The 23,432-nt window shown below is 32.0% G+C and overlaps 2 protein-coding genes and 1 pseudogene across 2 annotated transcripts; 2 read left to right on the top strand and 1 right to left on the bottom strand.

Annotated features, from left to right (window-relative positions):
• The first annotated feature begins 217 nt into the window (after positions 1-217).
• On the top strand, positions 218-4,585 carry LOC131641188 (probable serine/threonine-protein kinase PIX13). The gene is made up of 6 exons (XM_058911495.1): positions 218-470; positions 596-961; positions 2,430-2,561; positions 2,659-2,801; positions 2,880-3,003; positions 3,443-4,585. The coding sequence occupies exons 1-6, from the start codon at positions 389-391 to the stop codon at positions 3,835-3,837; spliced, it is 1,242 nt and encodes a 413-aa protein (XP_058767478.1). The 5' UTR covers positions 218-388; the 3' UTR covers positions 3,838-4,585.
• A 1,614-nt stretch (positions 4,586-6,199) lies between these two features.
• Positions 6,200-7,174, top strand: LOC131645034 (uncharacterized). Its single transcript, XM_058915691.1, has one exon. The coding sequence runs from the start codon at positions 6,200-6,202 to the stop codon at positions 7,172-7,174; it is 975 nt and encodes a 324-aa protein (XP_058771674.1).
• Positions 7,175-10,736: 3,562 nt separating this feature from the next.
• LOC131645048 (uncharacterized) lies at positions 10,737-13,467 on the bottom strand (annotated as a pseudogene).
• Positions 13,468-23,432: the final 9,965 nt, after the last annotated feature.

A 23,432-nucleotide genomic window follows, 5' to 3' on the forward strand; every position in this document is an offset into this window, starting at 1 on the left:
AAACAACCATTGAGCAACTCTGAACCCATTCTAGATTAACACAGTTGTCTTAGAAATTGAGGAATAAAACTAAAAATCATAAACAAAGTTAGCCAAAAGTTTGAACTTTTCAACAGTTAATTTGCCAAGAAATTATAAACACATTATATACAGCCAAACAAGCTTGTTGACCACACAAATAGAAATATAATTTTATTTTATAAAACTCAAATAGAAAATATCATCACAGAACAGAGAAAAACAGCTCTCTCTTTCTCTCTCTCTCCTCCCTTTCTCTCTCTAACACCAAACTCTGTTGAAGTCTTCTCTCTTTCTCTGTCCACTCACCAACAACAACACCATTTTCAACACCAAAACATAGTAACAGAAGAAACAGAGAAAGCTTCACATGGGTCTCTGTTCTTCCTTTCTCTCTTCCACCTCTACACCTCCCCAACCATCTTCTTCCTTCAACAGACCTCTTTCCTCAGGCAAGTCTTCATCTTTCCCAATTCCTCAAACACCCATCTCCTCAAATTTCCAATCCCACTCCAAAACACAACATGGGTCATCATCATATCTGTTTCTGATCATACTCAATTTTCTCTGTTTTCAGGTTCAACAAGCACTGTTGGATTCTCTGCAACAACAAGCAGTATTGGAAGGAGTCAAATCTCCGAAATAGCAAGTGGAAGCATTGACAGTGTTACTGTTACTGAAGGGTCTCTTCCGGTACCTTCTTCACCAAATGGTCAAATTCTTGAAAGGCCGAATTTGAAGGTTTTTAGCTACGCTGATATGAAAGCTGCTACGAAAAATTTCAAACCAGATACATTACTTGGTGAAGGTGGTTTTGGAAAAGTTTATAAAGGTTGGTTGGATGAGAAAACTCTTACTCCTGCTAAAGCTGGTTCTGGAATGATTGTTGCTATAAAAAAATTGAATTCTGAAAGTACTCAAGGGTTTCAAGAATGGCAGGCAAGTTTGTTTTCAACTATGTTCTTTTATTGACTAAATCAATAGTTTACTGCATGACATTTTAGGTACTATCAATTTAGTTCATAGAATTAAATGTTTTGAAATAGTGTTTAGTAAATTGTATGCATTTGGTCATTTTGTTTCTTTTGAATTATTTAATTTAGTCTTTTTATTTTGATGGATTAAAAATTAGATTAGGGAATACACTTCTTAATGCAAGGTTGGAGAGAATGGTCCATTTTAGTTTCAGTAAATTGTAAATTAGAATCTAAATCACAAAAGATGTAAGTAGAAGGTCTAACTATATAGACGTCCAAATATGGGCTGATCCGAAAACCTGATAAAATATAGGAGTTGAGTCTTAAATTTAGAGTCCAAATTTTGTATGGTGTTTTTAGCTCGACTCTAAGAACTTACTACGCATTAAGACTAACTCGTATGAGCCTGGAGTAGTCTATTTAACCATATAACTAAGTATTCTAAAAGATGTAGTAATGTTTATGTTGTTGTATTATAAAAACATACATTGAGTTGTTATGTCCTAGGCCCTAAAAAACTTGAGGCCCAACGACCAACGTTTCGCGTAATGCAATTTTGATCAGTATAGATGCCGTTTATTTATTGTGAGCGTTGTAATGTGAATTATTTACAATATTAATAAATGTTGAAACATCTATGTGAGTCTTAACTAATTTAGTTTTGAAATTGTGGACCAAATTCTTATGTGAGTGATAATTTTGAAATTTTGTTAGTTTTATTGATTTTTTAAATAGTTAGTTTTATTGATTAGAATTACGGCATTCCACAATTTTTTGACTCAAAATTAGCAATTCACTCTTACATAGTATGTTTTTTCTTTCTCATTTATTTTTGTAGTTGAAAAGTGTTTTTTCATTTGTTAATTGAATTAGTGCTGGTTGGTTGTCAATAACTAATATTGATTGGATGATGCCATGTTATTTCTTAATCTTACTATATTCAATAAGAAATCTACATTTAATTGAAAATCAAGAGAGTCTAAAAGATGGACCATGTTTGGAATGCAGCAGGAAATTGCATGTGGGCCCCACTTTACGACCTGTACTTCTTACATCCAATCAAATAGTTAACCCTTAGGACTATTAAAATATGAATACCTTGTTGCTTAGTTTCCAAACTATTGAATTCTTGACTCAAAAAATGGATTATTCAAAACGGGCGTTTACCTTTTACTATCTCAATCTTGATCCATTATGGTTGTTTCTTTGTAATATCTTTCCTTGACTTTATCTTTGAATAAGGAAAATTTTATTATTTTCCTTCTGTCTATGTTTGAATGAGTATAATAATATCAATTATTGTACATTCCAAAGTGGACTTTATTTTTAAGTTATTGTTAATATACACGTGGGAAAATATCTTAGCAAATGCTATCATGTGATGAATTCTTACATTTTAATATGTTTTTTGTGTTGATTAAACAATGCAGTCAGAAGTCAACTTTTTGGGAAGGCTTTCACACCCAAACTTGGTGAAGCTATTGGGATACTGTTGGGATGATGAAGAGCTTCTTCTTGTGTATGAGTTCATGCCAAAAGGAAGTTTGGAAAATCATCTCTTCAGACGTATGTAATATTGTACCAAAAACAATTAATTAAAACGAGAAAAATCGTGGAATTGAATTCGAATATAATCTGTTTCCTCGGTTGTGTTCTTTCGCAGGAAATCCGAACATTGAACCACTTTCTTGGAACACAAGAATCAAAATAGCTATTGGTGCAGCTAGGGGTTTAGCTTTCTTGCATGAGTCTGAAAAGCAAGTCATATACCGAGATTTTAAAGCATCGAATATACTCCTTGACGGGGTTAGTAATTTTTTTTTGTTTATAAGGTGTTTTCAACTTATTTTCACAAGTTCTTCTAACCCGTCTTGTGTCATGCAGAGTTACAATGCAAAAATTTCGGATTTCGGATTAGCTAAATTGGGACCTTCTAGTGGACAATCACATGTAACTACAAGAGTCATGGGCACATATGGTTATGCTGCCCCGGAATACATTGCAACAGGTAATCATATATATATATCAACAAACATTGACACAAACATGTTGGTGACAGTTAGTTTGTCTGACACGTGAACACACATAATAATCTAACAAAATAAAAATAACATTAATGAAATCACATGTGTTAGTATCTCATATCAACATGTACCTTCAACCAAAGCCGTTTTTGAGGACGTGTCAGCCGAACTACCGCACATGGGCCAAAATTTGTCATAGTTAAAGTGCTCCTAAATAGGAGCTCATAAAATATTGTCATAGTTAAATCGTGGTTAAATAGTCTTTGTTTGTTTTATCATGGTTAAACTGCAACTAACTTATATAAGGTCTTCAAAAACTTAAAGACGACCCTGCCCTTCAACTCGAAGTGTTATATATTATCATACATCTATTTTTGTGCAATCAAAACTAACATGATTATGAATTGCATGACAATGCAACAGGGCACTTGTATGTGAAGAGTGACGTCTATGGTTTCGGTGTCGTGCTATTAGAAATCCTAACAGCCATGAGAGCAATGGACACAAAGAGACCATCAGGACAACAAAACCTAGTTGAATGGGTGAAACCTTTTCTCTCAAACAAGAAAAAACTAAAAGGCATAATGGATGCTAGAATAGAAGGACAATACTCACAAAAAGCAGCAATACAAGCAGCAGCACTTTCTCTAAAATGCCTAGAAGGTGACCCTAAACAACGTCCTTCTATGAAAGATGTACTTGAGTCATTGGAAGCTATTGAAGCCATTCAAGTCAAATCCAAGGAAACCAAGAAAAACAATTCTCATCAACCACCAGTTCATCAAGCTGCTAGGCACCAGAGAGTTGTAAGAGTATAGTTTTTTTTTAAAGAAAAAAGGAAACTTAAGTTCAATACAAAATATAAGCGGGATCAGCCACTTAATAGATGTTTTTTTTTTTCTCTTTTGTGCTGGTTGAGGAGGGGTAGATTATTTTATTGAAACTTTTGACTATTCTATAATTTTTTTTGTTAAATTATTCATATTTTTAGAGTGGCATATACCTTTTTTTTTGTAAGAAAATTTGTTGAAAGAGTATAAGGGGTGTTCTAGACAAGAGTACATCTTGCATTGTTTGTAAACAGGTTGAATTCTTAATATGCTTCTAAATTGCACAACATTAAGTCTCTCCATGATATGGAATCAGATTTTGAAAAATTAATTCCATTTTTGCATGAAATTTTAGAATACAACGGATCATATTTGGAAGATAACAACTCATACTAGGAGGGGTTTACATTGTTGAGGTATCTGCATTTGTATAGCTGTGCCAAATTGAAAGTTCTCTCTTACCTTGTTTACTTTATGAGAGGGTAACAATAAATGGATAGAGGCATCATTGGAGTAAGAGATTTCCACATAAGTAAACTAACACTCTCGGGTAAATAGCGTTCGAGTTGGCTTAATAACGATTCTGGACTATGGGCTGATATTTTATTGGCATGCTATGTCTCTCAAACTTTTTCTTACTTTAAAGGGGTAAGGGTTCAAGCTTTAGAAATACTCCTTGGTATAAAGACATCTCACTCCTTGGCACAAATCACTAAAAAAAACTCCAAATCAGTTCGTAGATGCATGGTCTTTCTAAGAAGTCGGGCAAGGAGACGTTTCTTTGGGAGGATCCTTGGGCGGGATATGGGGCCTTTAAATACAAGTTTCATAGGTTATTTCAAGTTTCCTTCTAGTGTGGCTTTTTCGTTGGTAGCAAGGGTTGTGTTAAAATTAATGTGTTGTAATTAGAGCTGTCAAAATGGGCCGAAGCCCATGGGCAGGCCCATTTGGCCCGAAAAATTTTAGGGTCTGGGTCTCATTTTTCGAGCCCATTTACATCCGGGCCTTTTTTAGTCCGGCCCTAAAAAGCCCTAAAAAATATGGTCCGGCCCGTAGGGGTCATGGGTAGCCCACCGGCCCGAAAAAATTAAATATTTTTAATATAAATAAAATTTATCCTTTCCTAATTATAATTATTATAAAAATTTATAACATTTGCTTGTTATAATTATCATAAAATTATAATTGTCATGAATATTTATAACTTAAAATTTGTTGGAACAAGTTATTTAATTATTTATGCTACATTATATAATTTGTGATGTATTTTGGATAGTTTAAATTAAGTTAATGTGTTGTTTTACATTTTAATTATTAACTTATATGGATTATTTAGAAATTATAATTTTGGATATAAAATTTATTATATATATATATATATATATATATATATATATATATATATAAAATGTATTCTTGCATGCAATTATATGGTTACTTACGAAAATAAAGAGAAAATTTTAATTTTTTATAGAAATGGGCCCGTTTAGGGCAGAAGCCCATTTAGGGCCGGGTAGCCCGCGGCTCAGACAGAGCCGAACCTGGGTAGTAAAATTAGAGCCCATTTTAAAATGGGTTTTTTGGGTCCGGTCCTAAAAAAACCGAAGCCCATATGGGCCGGGTAGCCCATATTGACAGCTCTAGTTGTAACCACCACTATTAGTAACCATTATGAAAGAAGTGTAACCATCACATTATAATGATTGTCTTTATTTAGAGTTATGTTAGAGTTGTATCATTAAGATTGAGAGAACCAAAGAGTCCTTATCTTAATTATCATCTTATTGTCTTCTATGTCAGTTTTGATTCAAGCCTATATAGAGGCTTTGTAATGCTAAGAAATATATAGCAGTGGATGGTGAATTCAATAAAATCAGCAATTTTTCAACATTCATCCACCAGTAGAAGTATAATGCAAAAAGTAGCTAAAACCAGTTTTGAGCTGCAGAATCCTGCAAAACTATAATTTATAACATACCACCTCTAGAATACCACCAACAGAGTGGTATCAGAGCTCCAGATCCTTGCAGCTGCAGCAAAAACAACACAAGTTATGGCTTTTACAAACAACCCTTCCGCAACTTACAGCAATGTCAGAGTTCCTCTATTTGAAGGAGAGAACTATGATTTTTGGGTTGTTTAAATGGAGACTCTATTCACATCTTTGGATGTTCTAGAGTATGTCAAAAACGGATTTGAAGAACCGGCACCAGCTGAGGCTGAAAAATCAAAAGAAAAAGCTGAAGAATCAAGCCAACGGCTTGAAGAGTTGAAGAAGAAGAAGATCACAGATGCTGGAGTTCTCGGGATGATTCAAAGAGGAGCCTCTCTATCCATCTTCCCAAGGATTATGAGAGCTAAAACATCGAAAGAAGCCTGGAGTATCCTACAACAAGAGTTCGAAGGAGACTCAAAGGTGCGAGCGGTGAAGCTTCAATATCTTAAGAGAGATTATGAAAATGAAAGGAGGAAGGAGAACGAGAGCCTGAATGAGTACTTCAACAGACTCTCCGAGTTGGTGAATCAGATGAAATCGCATGGTGATACGATAGAAGATCGCAGAATTGTTGACAAAATTCTAATCAGTTTGATAGCAAGATTTGACCCAATGGTGGGTGTTATAGAAGAAACCAAGGATCTATCAACCTTGACTGTTCAAGGGTTGGTGGGGTCTTTGAGATCCTACGAGCAAAGGATGTTACGACATTTTGAAAAATCAATTAAGAGTGCCTTTCAATCTAAACTCAACATTCAGCCCAACAATGGTAAAAATAAGCCCCAAATACAAACTAGAGGCAGAGGTCGAAACTCACGTGGCAGATTTGGAAGAGGTAGAGGCAGAGGCCGAAACTCACGTGGCAGATCTGAAAGAGACGCAAATGGCGGAAGATGGAATGAAGCATCAAACAAATGGTGCAAAATTTGTAACAGCGGCACTTATGACGAGAAGGACTGTTGGAACAAAGGCAAACCGCAATGTCACAATTGCAAGAGATTCGAGCACCTTGAAAAGGATTGTCGTCTTGCAAATCAGCAACATGCTTCGTACGCAGAAGGAGAATCTGGTGAAGGAAAATTGTTTTTTGCTTGTCAAAAAGCATTGCATGAAGAAGGTAAAAATGTTTGGTATTTGGAGAGCGGCCGTAGCAACCATATGATCGGACAGAAGGAAGCATTTATAAACATGGATTCTTCATTTGGCTCAAAAGTTAAATTGGGCAATGGAGAACATGACAAAGTGAAAGGGAAAGGAAGCATTGGAGTCACCACGAAGCAAGGAAGCAAAGTCATACATGACACGCTTTATGTGTCGGAATTAGACTAAAATTTGCTTATCATTGGATAACTTCTGGAGCACGGCTATTATCTAAACTTTGAGAATAGAGAGTGCAGAATTTTTGACTCAGAAAGAAGAAGTGTTGTCGTTGTGAAGATGACTAGCAACATGAGCTTTCCACTATCTTTCAACTATGAGAAAAATGTAAGCATGATGGCCAGAGAAGAGAATGACTCGTGTTTATGGCACAGGAGAATTGGACATTTGAATTACAAAAGTCTCAAGTTACTCTATCAAAAGAAGATGGTGTATGGGCTGCCAAGAATCGAAGAATAATCTGGTGTGTGTGAAGGATGTGTCCTTGGCAAACACCACCGGCAACCATTTCCAAAGGAAGGTGCATGGAGAGCCAAACAAGTGTTGGAACTTGTACACACAGATGTGTGTGGCCCTATGAATACTTTGTCTCATGGCAAAAACGGGTACTTTATCTTGTTTATTGACGACTTTACCCGCATGACTTGGGTATATTTCATCAGACTAAAATCTGAAGCGTTTGTAATCTTTAAGAAATTTAAAGCATTAGTTGAAAAACAAAGTGGCAGATTTATAAAGATGCTGAAAAGTGATCGAGGAAAGGAGTACACCTCAAATGAATTTCACAAATTTTGTGAAGATGAAGGTGTTGAAAGACAGCTCACTGTTGGATATACACCTCAACAAAATGGTGTATTTGAAAGAAAGAACCAAATTGTGATGGAGATGGCGAAATCTATGCTGCTTGAGAAAGGCTTGCCTAAAACCTTTTGGCCCGAGGCCGTTAACACTGCTGTGTATTTGATGAACAGGTGTCCAATAAAGGCTGTATGGAAAAAGACTCCATTTGAAGCCTAGAGTGGAAGAACACCGTCGGTGAACCATCTTAAATTTTTTGGATGTGTTTGCTATGCTCAAATTCCTAAACAAAAGAGGACAAAGGTGGAAGAAACAAGTGAAAGATGTGTCCTTATTGGCTATAGTTCCATGTCAAAGGGCTATAGACTTTACAACTTGAAGACAAACAAGGTGATCATTAACCGGGATGTTGTATTTGATGAGAATGCTTCTTGGAATTGGGAAGACCAAATGAAGGAGAAAACAATCCCTGCAATCATATTAAAACAACAAAATTCAGCAGCTGAGAATGAGCAACCAACCCCATGTATACCAAGTTCCTCATCCTCTCCAAGTTCACCAAGTTCAAGTTCATCATCTCCCAGCTCAACTCCAATAAAATTGAGGGATTTGAGTGGTATTTATGCAAGATGTAACTATTGTGTTGTGGAACCAGACAATTTTGATGAAGCAATCAAAGAAGATGTTTGGAGGAATGCGATGCAAGAAGAGATAAATGCCATTGAGAAAAACAAAACATGGCAGCTAGTTGAAAAGCCAAATGACAAAGAAGCTATTGGAGTAAAGTGGGTGTAAAAATTGAAGCATAATCCAGATGGGTCAATTCAAAGAGTCAAGGCTAGATTGGTAGTAAAAGGCTATGCACAACAGCCTGGATTTGACTATAGTGAAACTTTTGCCCCGGTTGCAAGATTGAATACTGTACGAACAGTTATTGCATTAGCAGCTCAGAAAGGGTGGAACCTGTACCAACTTGATGTGAAATCAGCTTTCCTGAATGGAGAATTAAAAGAAGAGGTATATGTGCAACAACCTCAAGGCTTTGTGACTAAAGGCCAAGAAGAAAAAGTTTACAAGTTGAAGAAAGCTCTTTATGGATTAAAACAAACCCCTAGAGCGTGGTATAGTGAAATTGACAGCTACTTCATTTAACAAGGATTTCAAAGAAGTTAGAGTGAGCATACCTTGTATGTGAAGCATCAAGGTAAATATGATATCCTTCTTGTTGCCCTTTATGTTGATGATTTGGTGTATACGGGTAACAACAAGAAAATGGTTGAAATTTTTTAAAATAGAAATGATGAAAAAATATGAGATGAGTGATCTTGGCTTGCTGCATCATTTTCTTGGTATTGAGGTTTACCAAGATGAATATGGAGTTTTTATTTGTAAAAGGAGATATTCTGAAAATATTTTGAAAAAGTTTGGGATGAATGGCTGCAAACCTGTTGATATTCCTTTAGTGGTGAATGAAAAATTGAAAAAGGAAGATGGTGGAAGATTAGTAGATGCAAGCATGTATAGAAGTTTGGTTGGAAGCTTGTTTTATCTAACAGCTACACGACCCGACTTAATGTTCGCTGCTAGTTTACTCTCAAGGTTCATGAGTAAACCAAGTCATTTACATCTTGGAGCAGCAAAACGAGTTCTAAGGTATGTCATGGGAACCATGGAGCATGGAATCAGGTTAAAAAAGAATTCTAAACTTGAAGCTAAAGGCTACTGTGACAGTGATTGGGCCGGAAGTGTTGATGACATGAAAAGCACTTCTGGTTATGTGTTCAGCCTGGGTTCAGGAGTAATTTCTTGGTGTTCGAAGAAACAAGACACTGTAGCGCAATCTTCAGCTAAAGCAGAATATTTGGTAGCTGGTTTGGCTACACAACAATCGTTGTGGTTGAGAAGAATAATTGAAGATATCAGAGAAAAGCAAGAAGAAAGTCTGCTGCTTCACTGTGACAATAAATCTGCAATAGCCATGGCGAAGAATCCTGTTTTCCACAGTCGAACAAGACATATTAATATAAAACACCACTTCATTCGAAGTGTGATCGAAGATGGCGATGTGCAGTTAGTGTTCTGCAATTCACAAGAGCAGCTTGCAGACATTTTTACTAAAGCACTACCAAGGGGAAGATTTCAGCAACTTAGAGAAGCAATGGGAGTTAAAGAGCAACACATTAAGATGGAGTGTTAAAATTAATGTGTTGTAACCACCACTATTAGTAAGCATTATGAAAAAAGTGTAACCATCACATTATAATGATTGTCTTTATTTAGAGTTATGTTAGAGTTGTATCATTAAGATTGAGAGAACCAAAGAGTCCTCATCTTAATTATCATCTTATTGTCTTCTATGTCAGTTTTGATTCAAGCCTATATAGAGGCTTTGTAATGCTAAGAAATATATAGCAGTGGATGGTGAATTCAATAAAATCAACAATTTTTCAACATTCATCCACCAATAGAAGTATAGTGCAAAAAGTGATTAAAACTAGTTTTGAGCTGCAAAATCCTGCAACACTATAATTTATAACATACCCCCTCTAGAATACCATCAACAGGTTGTCGCAACATGAGATATGGCATTTTAGGTGGAAGAGAAGGCTTTTATTGTGGCAAACTGGTCTACTAAGTTGTTTAATTTATAGGATTTGCGGAGTATTTCTATCATAAGAAATGGATTTTTGATGTTTGTGCCATGATCCTGGGGGTGTCTACATAGTAAGATTAACCAACCCGATTCTACTAAACTAAAATTATGGTGATGAATCCCCCTACAGGGAGGTAGACCCTTGTATCTCTCTAGTGTGGATGAGTTGGGGGTCCTCTCAAGTACGGATTCAAACATTACATATTAGTGGGGCTAAATAAGAAAGAAACTATAAACTATATCATATTAAAAATAAAAAATAATATTGTTTAATGCAATACATTACAATGAAAATCGTATACCATCCATTTCTTAAAAATGAGCTAAAATAACATCATTGTTAATTGTTCTAAGAACATCTCTTTCTATAAAAGTTACAAGACGATCATTTAACCACTGATCACTCATTTTATTACATAACTGACTCTTCACAAACTTCACAGCTGAAAAAACATGTTCCACACTTGCAGTTGCTATCAGCAAGACTAAAGCCAACTTCAGAAGCTTATAAACCATATCAAATGTGTTGCACTTATTTGTTTCCATAAGTTTTACACAAAGATCTAAAAGTCCTTTTAAATTTGCAAATTTTGGGTCACTTTGAACATTTCTAACATTATTTTGAAGTTGATGTCGCACCACCACTTCTGGCACATCTACAAAATCATTTGGATAAAGTTCAACCATCCTTGGTAATTTTTTCATATTAAAAGCTACAAATGATGATGAAGAACTCAAACATGAAACACATTGTAAAAGATTAGTATTCTCTTCATCAAACCTTGCATTGAGCTCATGCAATTACAAATCTAAAACATTAAACAAACAATCATGCTTATAATTATGCAAATTAGAAACACTAGAAGTTGTAGTGTGTCACCTAGGTTTCTTCTCTTGCACATACGATGCATCCATATCAGGTACATCAATATCATGCTTATTGCAAATTTCCATAACCTTAGATATAAGTTCTTCCCATCCATCATTCCTCATTTCTCGTAATTCTTGTTTGGGAGCATTAACAAGTGACAAAGCATTCAAAAGATCATGATCACGCTTTTGTAATGCTACACTCAAATTATTTGTAAATCTTAAAATCTCAACCATCATATATAACGTGAAGATAAAATCAAAAGATTGAAGCACATCTAATAAAAGCATAGTTTCACCATATTTTTCAAATGACGTATCATTCCCAACTTCTTCAAGTACCCCAGTAATGGCACCATACAAAGTCATCAAACTAGTGAGAGTCCTAAAGTGGGAACCCCAACGAGTGTTACCCGCTCTAGCAATAGATGATTTTTGATTTAATCCACTATCAGTCTCTATCTGGCCCTCTTCAATCAATTAAGCAAACTGAGTTACTTGTTTGTCCCGAAGCAATTCTTGTGTCTTGTTAAAATATCGTATGAAATTAACAAGCATATTGACCTTACAAAAAAACTCCTAACATCTTTGTGAATCTTAGCACATGCAACAAGTGCTAATTGAAGTTGATGGACGAAACAATGCACATAATAAGCAGATGGATTCTCATTTTGGATTAAATTTCTCAAACCACCAAACTTACCTCTCATATTGCTAGCTTCGTCATACCCTTGCCCCCTAATGCTAGATAAACTCAAGCCATTAATAGATAACAACTTCTTAAGTGCCTTCTTAAGTGACTTAGCACTTGTTTCTTTAACACTTACAATACCAAGAAACCTTTCTTTTACGAAACCTTCACTATTAACATAGCAAATAACAACAGACATTTGTTCTTTACCAGCAACATCACAAGATTCGTCAATCGAAACACAAAACACATCATCCGAAATATCACATATAATTTGTTGAGTTATTTCACAAGCACAAGTAGCGGCAAGATCCTTTTGAATCTTAGGGGTAGTCATAAGGTTATTTCCCTAGCTATCTCTTGGTTAATTTCCTTTAAAGTGTCCACCAACTCAAGAAATGGCCCCTTAAATAAAGAGTTAAGGGACTCGTCACTCCTTCTAAATGGCATGCCACACTTGAAAAGAAACTTAGTAGCTAAAAGAGATGTGTTTCACGAATATGATATTCGACATTCATTTGCTTAGTTTGATTAACAAATGCGGCCTTAATACTTTGGTTTGGGCTCATGAGAACATAACCCATATGCACACAATCAACATGACTATTAGAAGAAGTAGCATGATTAGCCAATCTTTGAGCATTCTTCTAGTCACCAAAACTGTCTCCCACAAAGTGATCCCTTCCATATTAAGAGACATTTTTAAACAAAAAATATGACAAACAAAATGCTAGGTCCTTAGATTCACTATAATCAATCCAGTCATACAAATCAAACCAATTTTTGCAAAATCGGCGTCTTTGTTTATCTTGAATAGACCAAGAGTAAACAAAATTATTAGGAGGTTGATGACGACCTATTTCTAAATAAGATTTTCTTACCTCATTTTGGATGTCAGGATGATAGCTTGAAATTGGAGGCCAAATTCCTGGATCCGTTTCCAACAATTCATAATCGACAACTTTGATAATCTCATTTGGATGTTGAGTTTTCAATGCTTCTAGATTCGCCGAAGAAGTAGCTTTGTCTTTAGGAAGTACCAGAAGGAATTTCTTCATCCTATAAAGAGAACAATGAAACTATTTAAAACAATTATTCATACTAATATTATAAAGAGAATATTGAAACTAATTGATTATGAAGGAAACCTTTTACGACAAATTGTAAAAATTGAATTTTTTTCAACAAATTGGAGTTTTAAGGTTCCACCGAAAAAGAAGAAAAAATGAGGAGAAATTAAAATTCTCACTTCACCTTAGATTTTCAATCACCTATAAATAAATGTATCGAAGCTAAATTAAAAATTGTAGGAAAAAAAAATAAGGGATTAGTAATGAGAGTAAAAGTAAAATGTTAGTGAAATTTGAGGGGAAAAAATTACAGTAACAATGTTATGCGAGAGAAAGAATCAATATTTTCAATTTTTTTCTTTTGCCATTTACTATCCGCCATCGCCGCTTATGTAGTGTAACCTGCTATGCTATGCTATTACGACTAATGTGAAAGGAGAAAGAGTAGTTTGGATTTTTTTTCTTTTGCAAATTACTCCCAAGTCCCAACTTAGTATCTTTATATATAATAAAAAAAATTGGTGGGGTTTTAGCCACACCGTGCCTATACATGTGTCCACCACCCTGGATCCTCTAAGGTTTTTTTTTTTCATGTGGCCGGTGCTTCGGGAGTAGGATATCGATGGGGAAAATATTGTTAGGCATAAGGTTTTTTATGGGATTTAAAGGGCGTCTCTTTGTGCTCTGTCATAGTTTGTGGAGTTCATTGACAATTAGGGGTGTGCATGGTTGGTTATTTTCAAAAACCAAACCATAACCAATTTAAAACCATTTAAATGGTTTGGATTTATAACCATAACCACATTTTAATCAAAACTGGTTATAAAACCGGTTATAAATTTGGTTATGATTATATAACCGGTTTTTTAAAAAAATCCAGTTTTGAAAATTATTTTTTCCGAAAATATTTTTTTTCAAAAAAAATTAATATTTTGAAAATTAAAATATTTGGATTTGGATAATAACCGGATTATAACCGAATCCAAAATAATTTAACCGGTTAATAACCATTTAACTATATCCGGATTATATGAATGGATAACCAAACCATTAATAACTAAACCGGTTAATAACCATTCAATTATATCCGGATATTTAAAAGTGGTTTAGGTTTGGTTATGAATTTGGACATCAAAACCGGATATTTTGCACACCCCTATTGACAATCTTTATGTTACATGCATGTGGTTGAGGGCATCTAACATTGTATTTATAGGTGGCTTGAGTGATGTTTAGTTTTACATAACAAATAAGAAAAACAATGTTCATACCATGTCAGATAGCAGAATATTCAAATTTTCAAAGGATATTTAATATGCAATGGGTGAGACAAGAACTTTTGAAAAGTGTATTGGTATATTGGTAAGGAACTACGGTAAAACGACAAACAACAAAAATTTTGGAAGTATTTATCAGGGGAAAATTATCGTCTCTACAGGAATTAATGGTACTGAATTGTCGTTCGACAAATATCACATTTATGTCTTGGGATTGAATTGGTAAATCATAAAAACGAAAAAAGTAAATATGAACAGGAAAGAATCATTCTTCAGAGAGAAGAAATTTATCAAGCATCACATATGGGCCTGTCTGTTTCAACTTTAAAAAAATAGATTTTTTTTTGTATTTTTGAAAATAGATTTTCCAAAACCGTTTTACAAAATATTACAAGTTTTTTTATATTCGTTTTTTCTAAAATGAAACACTAATTTTGACATCCTAGAACATAAACATAGATTATTGAAGACCAAAACTTAGTCAAAATCGCAATTTTTTCAAAAAGTCGCATTTCAAAAATGATATTTATGAAAATCTATTTGAAATAGCTTCAAAATTAAGTAATTTTTTGAAATTTTGATATTCAAATTTTTTCTCCATAAATAGATAAAATACCTAAAATCACATTTTAAGAATAACTATTCAAACAAAATCTTCATTTGAAGCTTTTATAAAAAGTTTCTTCATAAAAAAAATTTCACAAAAATTTGAAACACTATAAAAATCATTTTTAAAAATAAACAAAACAAACAGACCCATAATCTACTTCTCACAAACTTAAATTTATCGACCAGTTATACTTAACCTACAATACTCTTTAGTATCATCCAACATCGCTCAAACTCTAAGTTATTTTTATCCCAAAGTAGAGAGAACTACTATATCATCTTGGCGAAGATCTCTCAGCCAAACTCAACAACACAGCAGACATCCATATCATTTGTATTGACGATCTCTCAGTTAATCTTGTCATTTTTACAAGTGAAGAAGACCAAGAATTTGCGCTTGTGGAGGGACCTTGGTTGATCAATGATCATTACCTAACGTTAGAGAATGAAGTGTGATTTTTTGTCCTGCAGGTGATGCCATTGAAAAGCTGGCTATTTGGATAAGAATTTATGTCTTATCTATTGAGTATTATGACAATAGAGTGCTATCATACACTGGGGATCAAATTGGGAAAATGGTGAAAGTAGATAAGAATACACTCTTAAGGGAAAAAGGGAAATATGCTAGGTTATGTATTCAGGTGATCTTACTAAGCCTTTACTTTCTATGTTCTCAATCAAAGGTTGTCACTACAAATTTGAATATGAAGGCCTTTATCTCTTATGCCTAACATGTTGAAGATTCAACCATTATTCTGACAAGATAGAATTCCTATCCAAGATCAACTATGTTAATGATGCCTCTTCTTGCCCACATTTGCTGTAGCGATTTTCCAAGGCCTTAAAACCGACATGCTCCCTAACATTTTGACTTTAACTCCGTTCTTCCATGGTTTAGTTATTATTTGTACTTCTTCTGTCGATAGGATGAATTCAGGATAATCATAGTCTATGTACTTCTGTTCTTCAATTCTGAGGTATGGCTTCTGACTTTTGACTTCCCAAAAACATTCGTTAGAAGCGTCTTTGTCGTTTCTTGCATTACACTCCTCCATCGATTTTCCTGTCACCATATTTTTGTATGAGGGAACGTTCTTCTGAAGTGTGTGAAACATTATCTTTTTGAGTTATCCCCAATCCTAACAAAGGGTTAGGAAGAGATAAGCCTAAGTGATCTTTATCTTTAACCTTCTTCATGCACCTTACTTCAAGTCATCTTCTTTTGCTTGGTTGGCTCGGTTTGCAGCGACAAACCCTAGAATTAGAAGGCTCATGAGAACCTTTCAAAGTCTTGTTTCTTACGTTGAATCTTTAAGCTTTTATATTTTCCTACCCGTAGGAGCACAATTTACCCTTATATATCTTAATTTATGTCATCGTATAAAAAATGTATGACTATCTCTTTAAAACGATACATCACAATTAAACTATTATACATTTTAAAATAAGTGATTGTTTATTTCATAATTCAATAGTAAAATCTTTGAAATTTCTTTTAACTTTGTTAAAAATTTAAAATGATTTGATATATTTCAATTGATAGATTTATTTTTTACTAGAACTACCGGTAACGAGTACGAGTGCAACTACTTAGGTACTCATATGATACGAGTACGAGTATATAGGCTGATACCCACACATATATGATATCAGGTACGAGGATTTTTTTCAAATTGCGGGTATGAGGACGAATACTATAATACCTTACCCAAATCTTACCTATTGATATCCCTATTTATAAGTCTGTTTAGTTAAAAATGTTAAATCTTCAACCATAAAAATATGTTAAGTCTATTAAATCTGTCTATTTAATTAAATATAAATTATTATTATTATATTAAATTTATGTACTATAAATTATAATAAAAAAAATTGGTTATTTTAAAATATTTATGAAAATAGACTTTTTTTTTTGGCTTTATACCACCGATTTAGTCCGGTTCGGAGGCGAGTTCTGGCATCAAGTGGTTCCATCCACCTCCCGATCGCAGTTGCTGGGGATCGAACCGTGGTTCTCCCTACCAATTTAAAAACAATATTATAACTTTTTTTTAAAAAAATATTTATGAAAATAGACTTAAAACACTTTATAAACAATGTTATAACTTGTTTCAATAAGTTTTTTTAAATATATAGTTTCATGAAACTTTCACTACTAAATAAGCTCAGATAAATCAATATGAATAATTTTTTAATATAATTGATCTTTTAGTTTTTTAATCTATATAAAAAATTAATTTAATTATTTATTTACATATATTAAACTAAAATAAACCAATGTTTTAAAACCCGGATCGGTGATCGACCCGGTGATGATACTGGGTTAATGGATCATTGGTCGAACCAGTGGGTTATTGGTCGAACCACATGACTATTAACCCGGTATTTATTAAAACATATAATATAATTTAATATTTAAAAATCATATATATAATATTTAATTATTTAATTTAAATTATATATACTTATTTATTTATTTATTTTAAATAAATCAACTTTAAATTATAATAATTATAATGAATTTGCTAATTTTTACATCAAATTGCACGTAGTCTGGTGGCAATTACTACTTCATTAATAAAAAAAGAACTTGAGTTCAATTCTGGTGGCTTACATTTTACATATTATTTAATTATACCTTTTAGTAGGTTACCGGATCAATCAATTTGAAAAGAAAATTAAACTAATGTCTAAAATAAATTAATGAAAAACTACTTATTAGACTTAATTTTTGATATGTTTTATAAAATTAGATTTAAGTTTGATAAAACCTAATGGTATCATCATCTCTCAAAACTTATCTAAAACATGAAATTGACATATGAGAGTGTAAAACGCGTCAAGTATGACTACCAATCAACAAGCCTTCAGTTAGCAAATGAGTGGCTGAAAAAAAGTTTAGCAAATGAGCTCCATGATTGTGATGTGAGGCTGAAGTTGCAGTTTAGAAAACACAATTTATGCCGACATACTATTTATATTTAATTAAGTGCTACAATTTGTGAGCGAAAATATAATCAGACCATTTGTTCACCACTTACTCCACTGATTAGTCCCTTCTCCCAAAATAATTGTCACATTTAAAAAAAATTTGTCCTATAAAATATTTATCATTTTAAATTTTGAAAATAATTTTATATTTAATTTTTTCAATTATATCATCAAATAAATATTTTTAATATATTATTTTTATTTAACATTAATGTTAATTTAAATACTCTAATAATTAATCGGGATAATTTAATAAAGTAATATTCTCTTTTTTATATTTATTTTTGTTTCTTAATATGTGTGAAAGGAACTAATGTTATATAATGTAACAAATAATATGGAACGAAGGGAGTATAAAGAAAAAAAATTGGAATATATTTTATAAAAAAAATATATTTTTAATAAATTGCTATTTATGAAAAAAATAGAAAAAAGAATCAAATTAAATTTAAATTTAAATATGAGACATTCAATCTAATAATATTAGAATTTATCCATTGACAGAGACCCGCAAACTATTTTTTTTTTAATCAAAAAGAGTAAAATGTTATAACAAAAAAGAGAATCAGATATACAATGGGGGGACCGAACCAAGACCCCTTAACGACAAAGCCTAAGTCTAGGGGTACCCGACTTGTCTAACAAATACTCTCTAATAATATTTTGAGGAATTTGAGTGTACCAATTCGTAGCTTTAGAATGTAAACCATAACTCGTGAGATAATCCGCACAAAAATTGGCTTCACGATAATTGTGGGTGATCCTAAAATCAATAGATATCGCATACTCCCAACAAAAGAGCCAACGAGACCGGAGTTTCCAAGGCACAGAGTAATAATTTTTGAACGCATTAACCACAAAACTACAGTCCGTTTCCAAAAAAAAAAACTTATAATTAAATTACAGAGACCCGCAAACTAAGTTAGATCATTAATGAAATTTTATATAATTTATTACAGTAATAAATATGTGATAATTTGTAGTCTTTATAAATAAAATACAATTAAACATATTATGATGTGGTCATAATTTTATGTGTCAATATCAAAATGTTTTTCTATATTTTAATTAATAATGCATATATTCTTTAATAATGCATATATTACAACCATAATGTTGGTTGAGTCTATTAGATCATAAAAAATTGAATGACCGTGAAATAAATCAAATCAATTTAAATCAGATTAATTTATTGATCTTCATTAATTGTCATAAAAAAATAGACACGGCCTAAATTTATATTCGTTGCCACATTACAAAAATAAACTGTGTTTTTTTTTGGGCTTTATACCACCGATTTAGTCCGGTTCGGGGGCGAGTTCTGACATCAAGTAGTTTCATCTCCCTCCCGATTGCAATTGCGGGGATCGAACCGCGGTTCTTCCTACCAAGTCCAGCGCCAATTAGGGGTGTTCGCGGTGCAATTTGGTTCGGTTTTGAGCATAAAAGTTATCCTAACCGCGAGATAAAAATGCACGCGGTTCGGTTTGGTTCGGTTAATTTTTAAAAAGTCATCCAAACCAAACCAAACTAATTCGGTTAGGATCGGTTCGGTGGGCTGCGGTTTACACCAAAAAATAAAAATGTACTGAAATAAAAAAAAAAAGAAAGAAAATAATTCATTCTTCCATACATATATTACAGTACCATAAAAAAGAAGTTTTTCATACTAATTACACCAAAATAATTTATTCTTCCATACATGTATTTTACACCAAAATTACTACCATATACCATATAAGTATCATTATCATATATTTTACCGTACCATACCATGTATTTTACATATACTACATACTAAATTACTAATATAACTTCAGTTTTTCATACTACATACTATATACAGTTTTTCATACTAATAAACTACATACTACATATACATGTATCAGATAACTTCAGTTCTAAATATTAATACAACATTACAACTTCAGAACTAAATATTATCAGTACTACATATACACCAAATGCGTCTCTAGAATGAGTGAGAGAGAAATCAGAGAATGAAGTTGAAATGTTGAATAGGAAGGAAGAATGAATGAATAGTGAGTCACGTGACGTGAGTGTACAATATTGCAATTGGATTGGAAATATAATAAATTAATTATAGAAATTCAAAAGTTTAGTTAAATATGCGGTTTGGTTCGGTTTTGTGAAATGAAAACCGTAAACCGAACCGAATCGTGCGGTTCAGCCTAAAAATCATCCAAAACCATCCAAACCAAATGCGGTTTTTGCGGTTTTCGGTTTGGATTGGTTCGGTTTACGGTTTTCCTTTTGGATTGGTTCGGATACGATCACCCCCTAGCGCCAATCACCACTGGACCAACTAAATGTGTTTTAATATTAAAACAAATTTTATGGTCTTAATTATTTTAATTAAAAACAAAAGTTTTAATATTAAAAAAATTTAAATGAAAATTAATTCTATAATTTAATGCTATAAACTCATAAATTTAAATTAAAAACAATTAATATTGTTGATTAGACCATATTATTTCTTATTTACATCAATGACACACATTTTTGAGATATTAAAAATAGGAGATATTAGAAAACAATCTTTTATTCTTCTTAAAATTAAAATAAGAGATATTAAAAAATAAATGTGTAATTTTAAACAAAAATTTAATCCTCTTTTTAAGAGATATTAGAAAATAATAAAGTGGATTGTGTATGAGTTGAATAGTACCGTAGAAAAACATTATATATGTTACATGTCCATTAAAAATAAATTAAATGTCTACAATTTGATATTTAATTTGTTGTTAGTAAATAATTAACTAATGTTAATTATAAAATAAAATATAAATAAAAATGATATGTGAAAAGTTTGTATTCATTAAAATAAAAATCAAATGCATAACTTTTCAATATCCGATTAAATAAAAATTGATTTTGAATTTATTATTATCAAATTGGATATTAATGTGTATTTTCATAAAACATAAAATAAATTTTATTTAACTATTAATAGTTAAATATAATAGGTAAATCACTTTTACATTATATTTCTAATTAGGTTAAATTACTTTTAGATCCGAGTAATGTAAGTTATTCAATTAGGGATGTCAACGGAGCAAAGAATGTTCGGAGAATATTTTGCTGCTTTTCACATCGCCCTCAAATTTATTCTCTATCCCCATCCTCAATCTCCGCCACGAAAATATATTTTCCCCCATCCCCGTCCTCACAGATCCCCACGGAGTTCAACGAAAATCAAATCTTAAAACAATCTCTATACTTTCGATCAAAACTATAACGTTAGTATTTCATTATTTTTTTCTTTTAAAAAAATACATATATATTTTGTATTTTTTTATAAATAAAAATACATCTTGCATTAATATTTTTTTAAAAAAAAGAAGCAAAAACACTTGTTGTTGTTAATATTTTTATGTAAAAAAATATATTAACAGAACTTGTTGCTACCATGCTTTCACTAATTTACTACCACAATACTATTATCGTCAAGCGCAAGTGGTTGATTATGTGTGAGTTCGGAAAATCCATAACTACTAATTTATTAATTGAATGAAAAATATGTTACTAATGGAAGTAAAGTGAAGTTGAAGAGTAATTATCACAACAAAATGAACAAATGAGAGTAGTTGTTATGATGATGAGAACAAAGGAGATGATGAGTGGAGGAGACAAAGATAATTGAAAAAAGAAAAGGAGGAGACGGTGTGTATATACTATGTATTGGATGCCCTTTTCTAGGATTAGATACTGGTAGTGAAACAATAAATTATACAATAAAACGTAAAAATAAAATGACTCTTCATTTTCTAACTCATTAATATTTTTTTATATAAAATTATATAATTATATACTACTCCAACCATATTATCGAAAATTATATAATTATATACTACTCCAACCATATAAAATGTAAAAGTTAAATAATATGGTTGGAGTCGGAGAATCCACAACGCGGAGGGTATTTTCCCAATTCTCGCTCCAAAGTGTCATCGAGAAAATTTTTTCCTCCATCCTCGTAGTGAAAAAAATCCCTAAGTTCGGTGCTCCGAACAAATAATCCTCACAGGGATCCCATTAACATATATTAATTAACATCCCTAATTTCAATGGTTCAAATGATCCATGATTTTGTCTATAAAAAAAAATCCCTTTGATGGGATTTATATGGATAGTGATGGTTTTGAAAAAAATGTTTGCACCACAACATTTTTTAAAAATATTTTTCAACTTCAATAATATTAGATTATATTTTTTATGTTTCTTATTTATTAAAGAATTCAAAAAAACAAATTGAAATCAAAGAAAAATTAATGTATTCAATTCAATATATAAAGAGAGAATAGGCGTAAATATTTGGCATACGAACATTATATATAAACCATAGATTAAAATCCACTCACAAAGCCAAATTCCTCTTCTCCTTTCCTATCTCACAAAACTATAACTTGGACTTTGTCATTACATTTTCTCATTTAGGCCCCTTTGTTTTGAATTTTTTTAAAAATGATTTTTATAGTGTTACAAAATTTTGCGAAAAAAATTTTACAAAAAAACTTTTTATAAAAGCTTCAAATGAAAATTTTGATTGAATAGTTATTCTTAAAATGTGATTTTAAGTATTTCATCTATTTATAGAAAAAAAATTGAATATCGAAATTAAAAAAAATCACTTAATTTTGAAGCTATATCAAATATATTTTCATAAAAATCATTTTTGAAATACGACTTTTTGAAAAAATTGCGATTTTAACTAGGTTTTGGTCTTCAATAATCTATGTTTATGTTATAGGGTGTCAAAATTAGTGTTTCATTTTAGAAAAAACGAATATAAAAAAACATGTAATATTTTAAAAAACGGTTTTGGAAAATCTATTTTCAAAAATACAAAGAAAAAAATCCATTTTTTTAAAGCCGAAACAAACAGACCCTTATACTCTCTAACATTTTGACTCAAGTTTTTTTCTCTCTCTCAAGATAATTAAGCCTTCAAGTATTCTTTTACTCCTCGAGCAAAAAATCAAAGATTTATGGGATTGTGAAGATTTCGCAAGACGACGATGAAGATAAACTTAAATAACCAATGCTCCAATATAATAAATTAACCAATTAGTAATACAAATCAAGGTTGTTAAAATCTTGATTTAAAACCTAAGCTCTATAGATTTCACGTTTTTAGGTCAGTACTTCGTGTTAAATCGTAGGTAAAAACCTTTTTAGGTAAAATCGTATTCCGGAACGATTTTAAGTGATTTAAATCTTTCGGAAATCGGTGAAATCGTGTAAAATCATGTAAAATCGTTAGATTTTATTATGACTTGATTTTACTTTTTTTTTGTCAAAATTTATAAATGACATTTTATATTTGGACCCATAAAAATTTTTCTATGGATTTTTAATTTTATTCACATTCATGTCTTGATTATAATATTAAAGAATCTTTAACATTTGGAAATGGATTTAATCAAGTCGAATATTTTCTAATGAAGAT

The sequence above is a fragment of the Vicia villosa genome, linkage group LG1, assembly GCF_029867415.1.
Source record: "Vicia villosa cultivar HV-30 ecotype Madison, WI linkage group LG1, Vvil1.0, whole genome shotgun sequence".
Lineage (NCBI taxonomy): Eukaryota > Viridiplantae > Streptophyta > Magnoliopsida > Fabales > Fabaceae > Vicia > Vicia villosa.

Bases quoted from the DNA above. Each gene is read 5' to 3' on its own strand.
- LOC131641188 (XM_058911495.1), top strand. From the start codon at position 389: ATGGGTCTCTGTTCTTCCTTTCTCTCTTCCACCTCTACACCTCCCCAA. The intron at 962-2,429 runs GTTTGTTTTCAA...CAATGCAGTCAG, and splicing joins GTTTCAAGAATGGCAGGCAA to AAGTCAACTTTTTGGGAAGG. The intron at 2,802-2,879 runs GTTAGTAATTTT...TGTGTCATGCAG, and splicing joins CGAATATACTCCTTGACGGG to AGTTACAATGCAAAAATTTC.
- LOC131645034 (XM_058915691.1), top strand. From the start codon at position 6,200: ATGAGAGCTAAAACATCGAAAGAAGCCTGGAGTATCCTACAACAAGAG.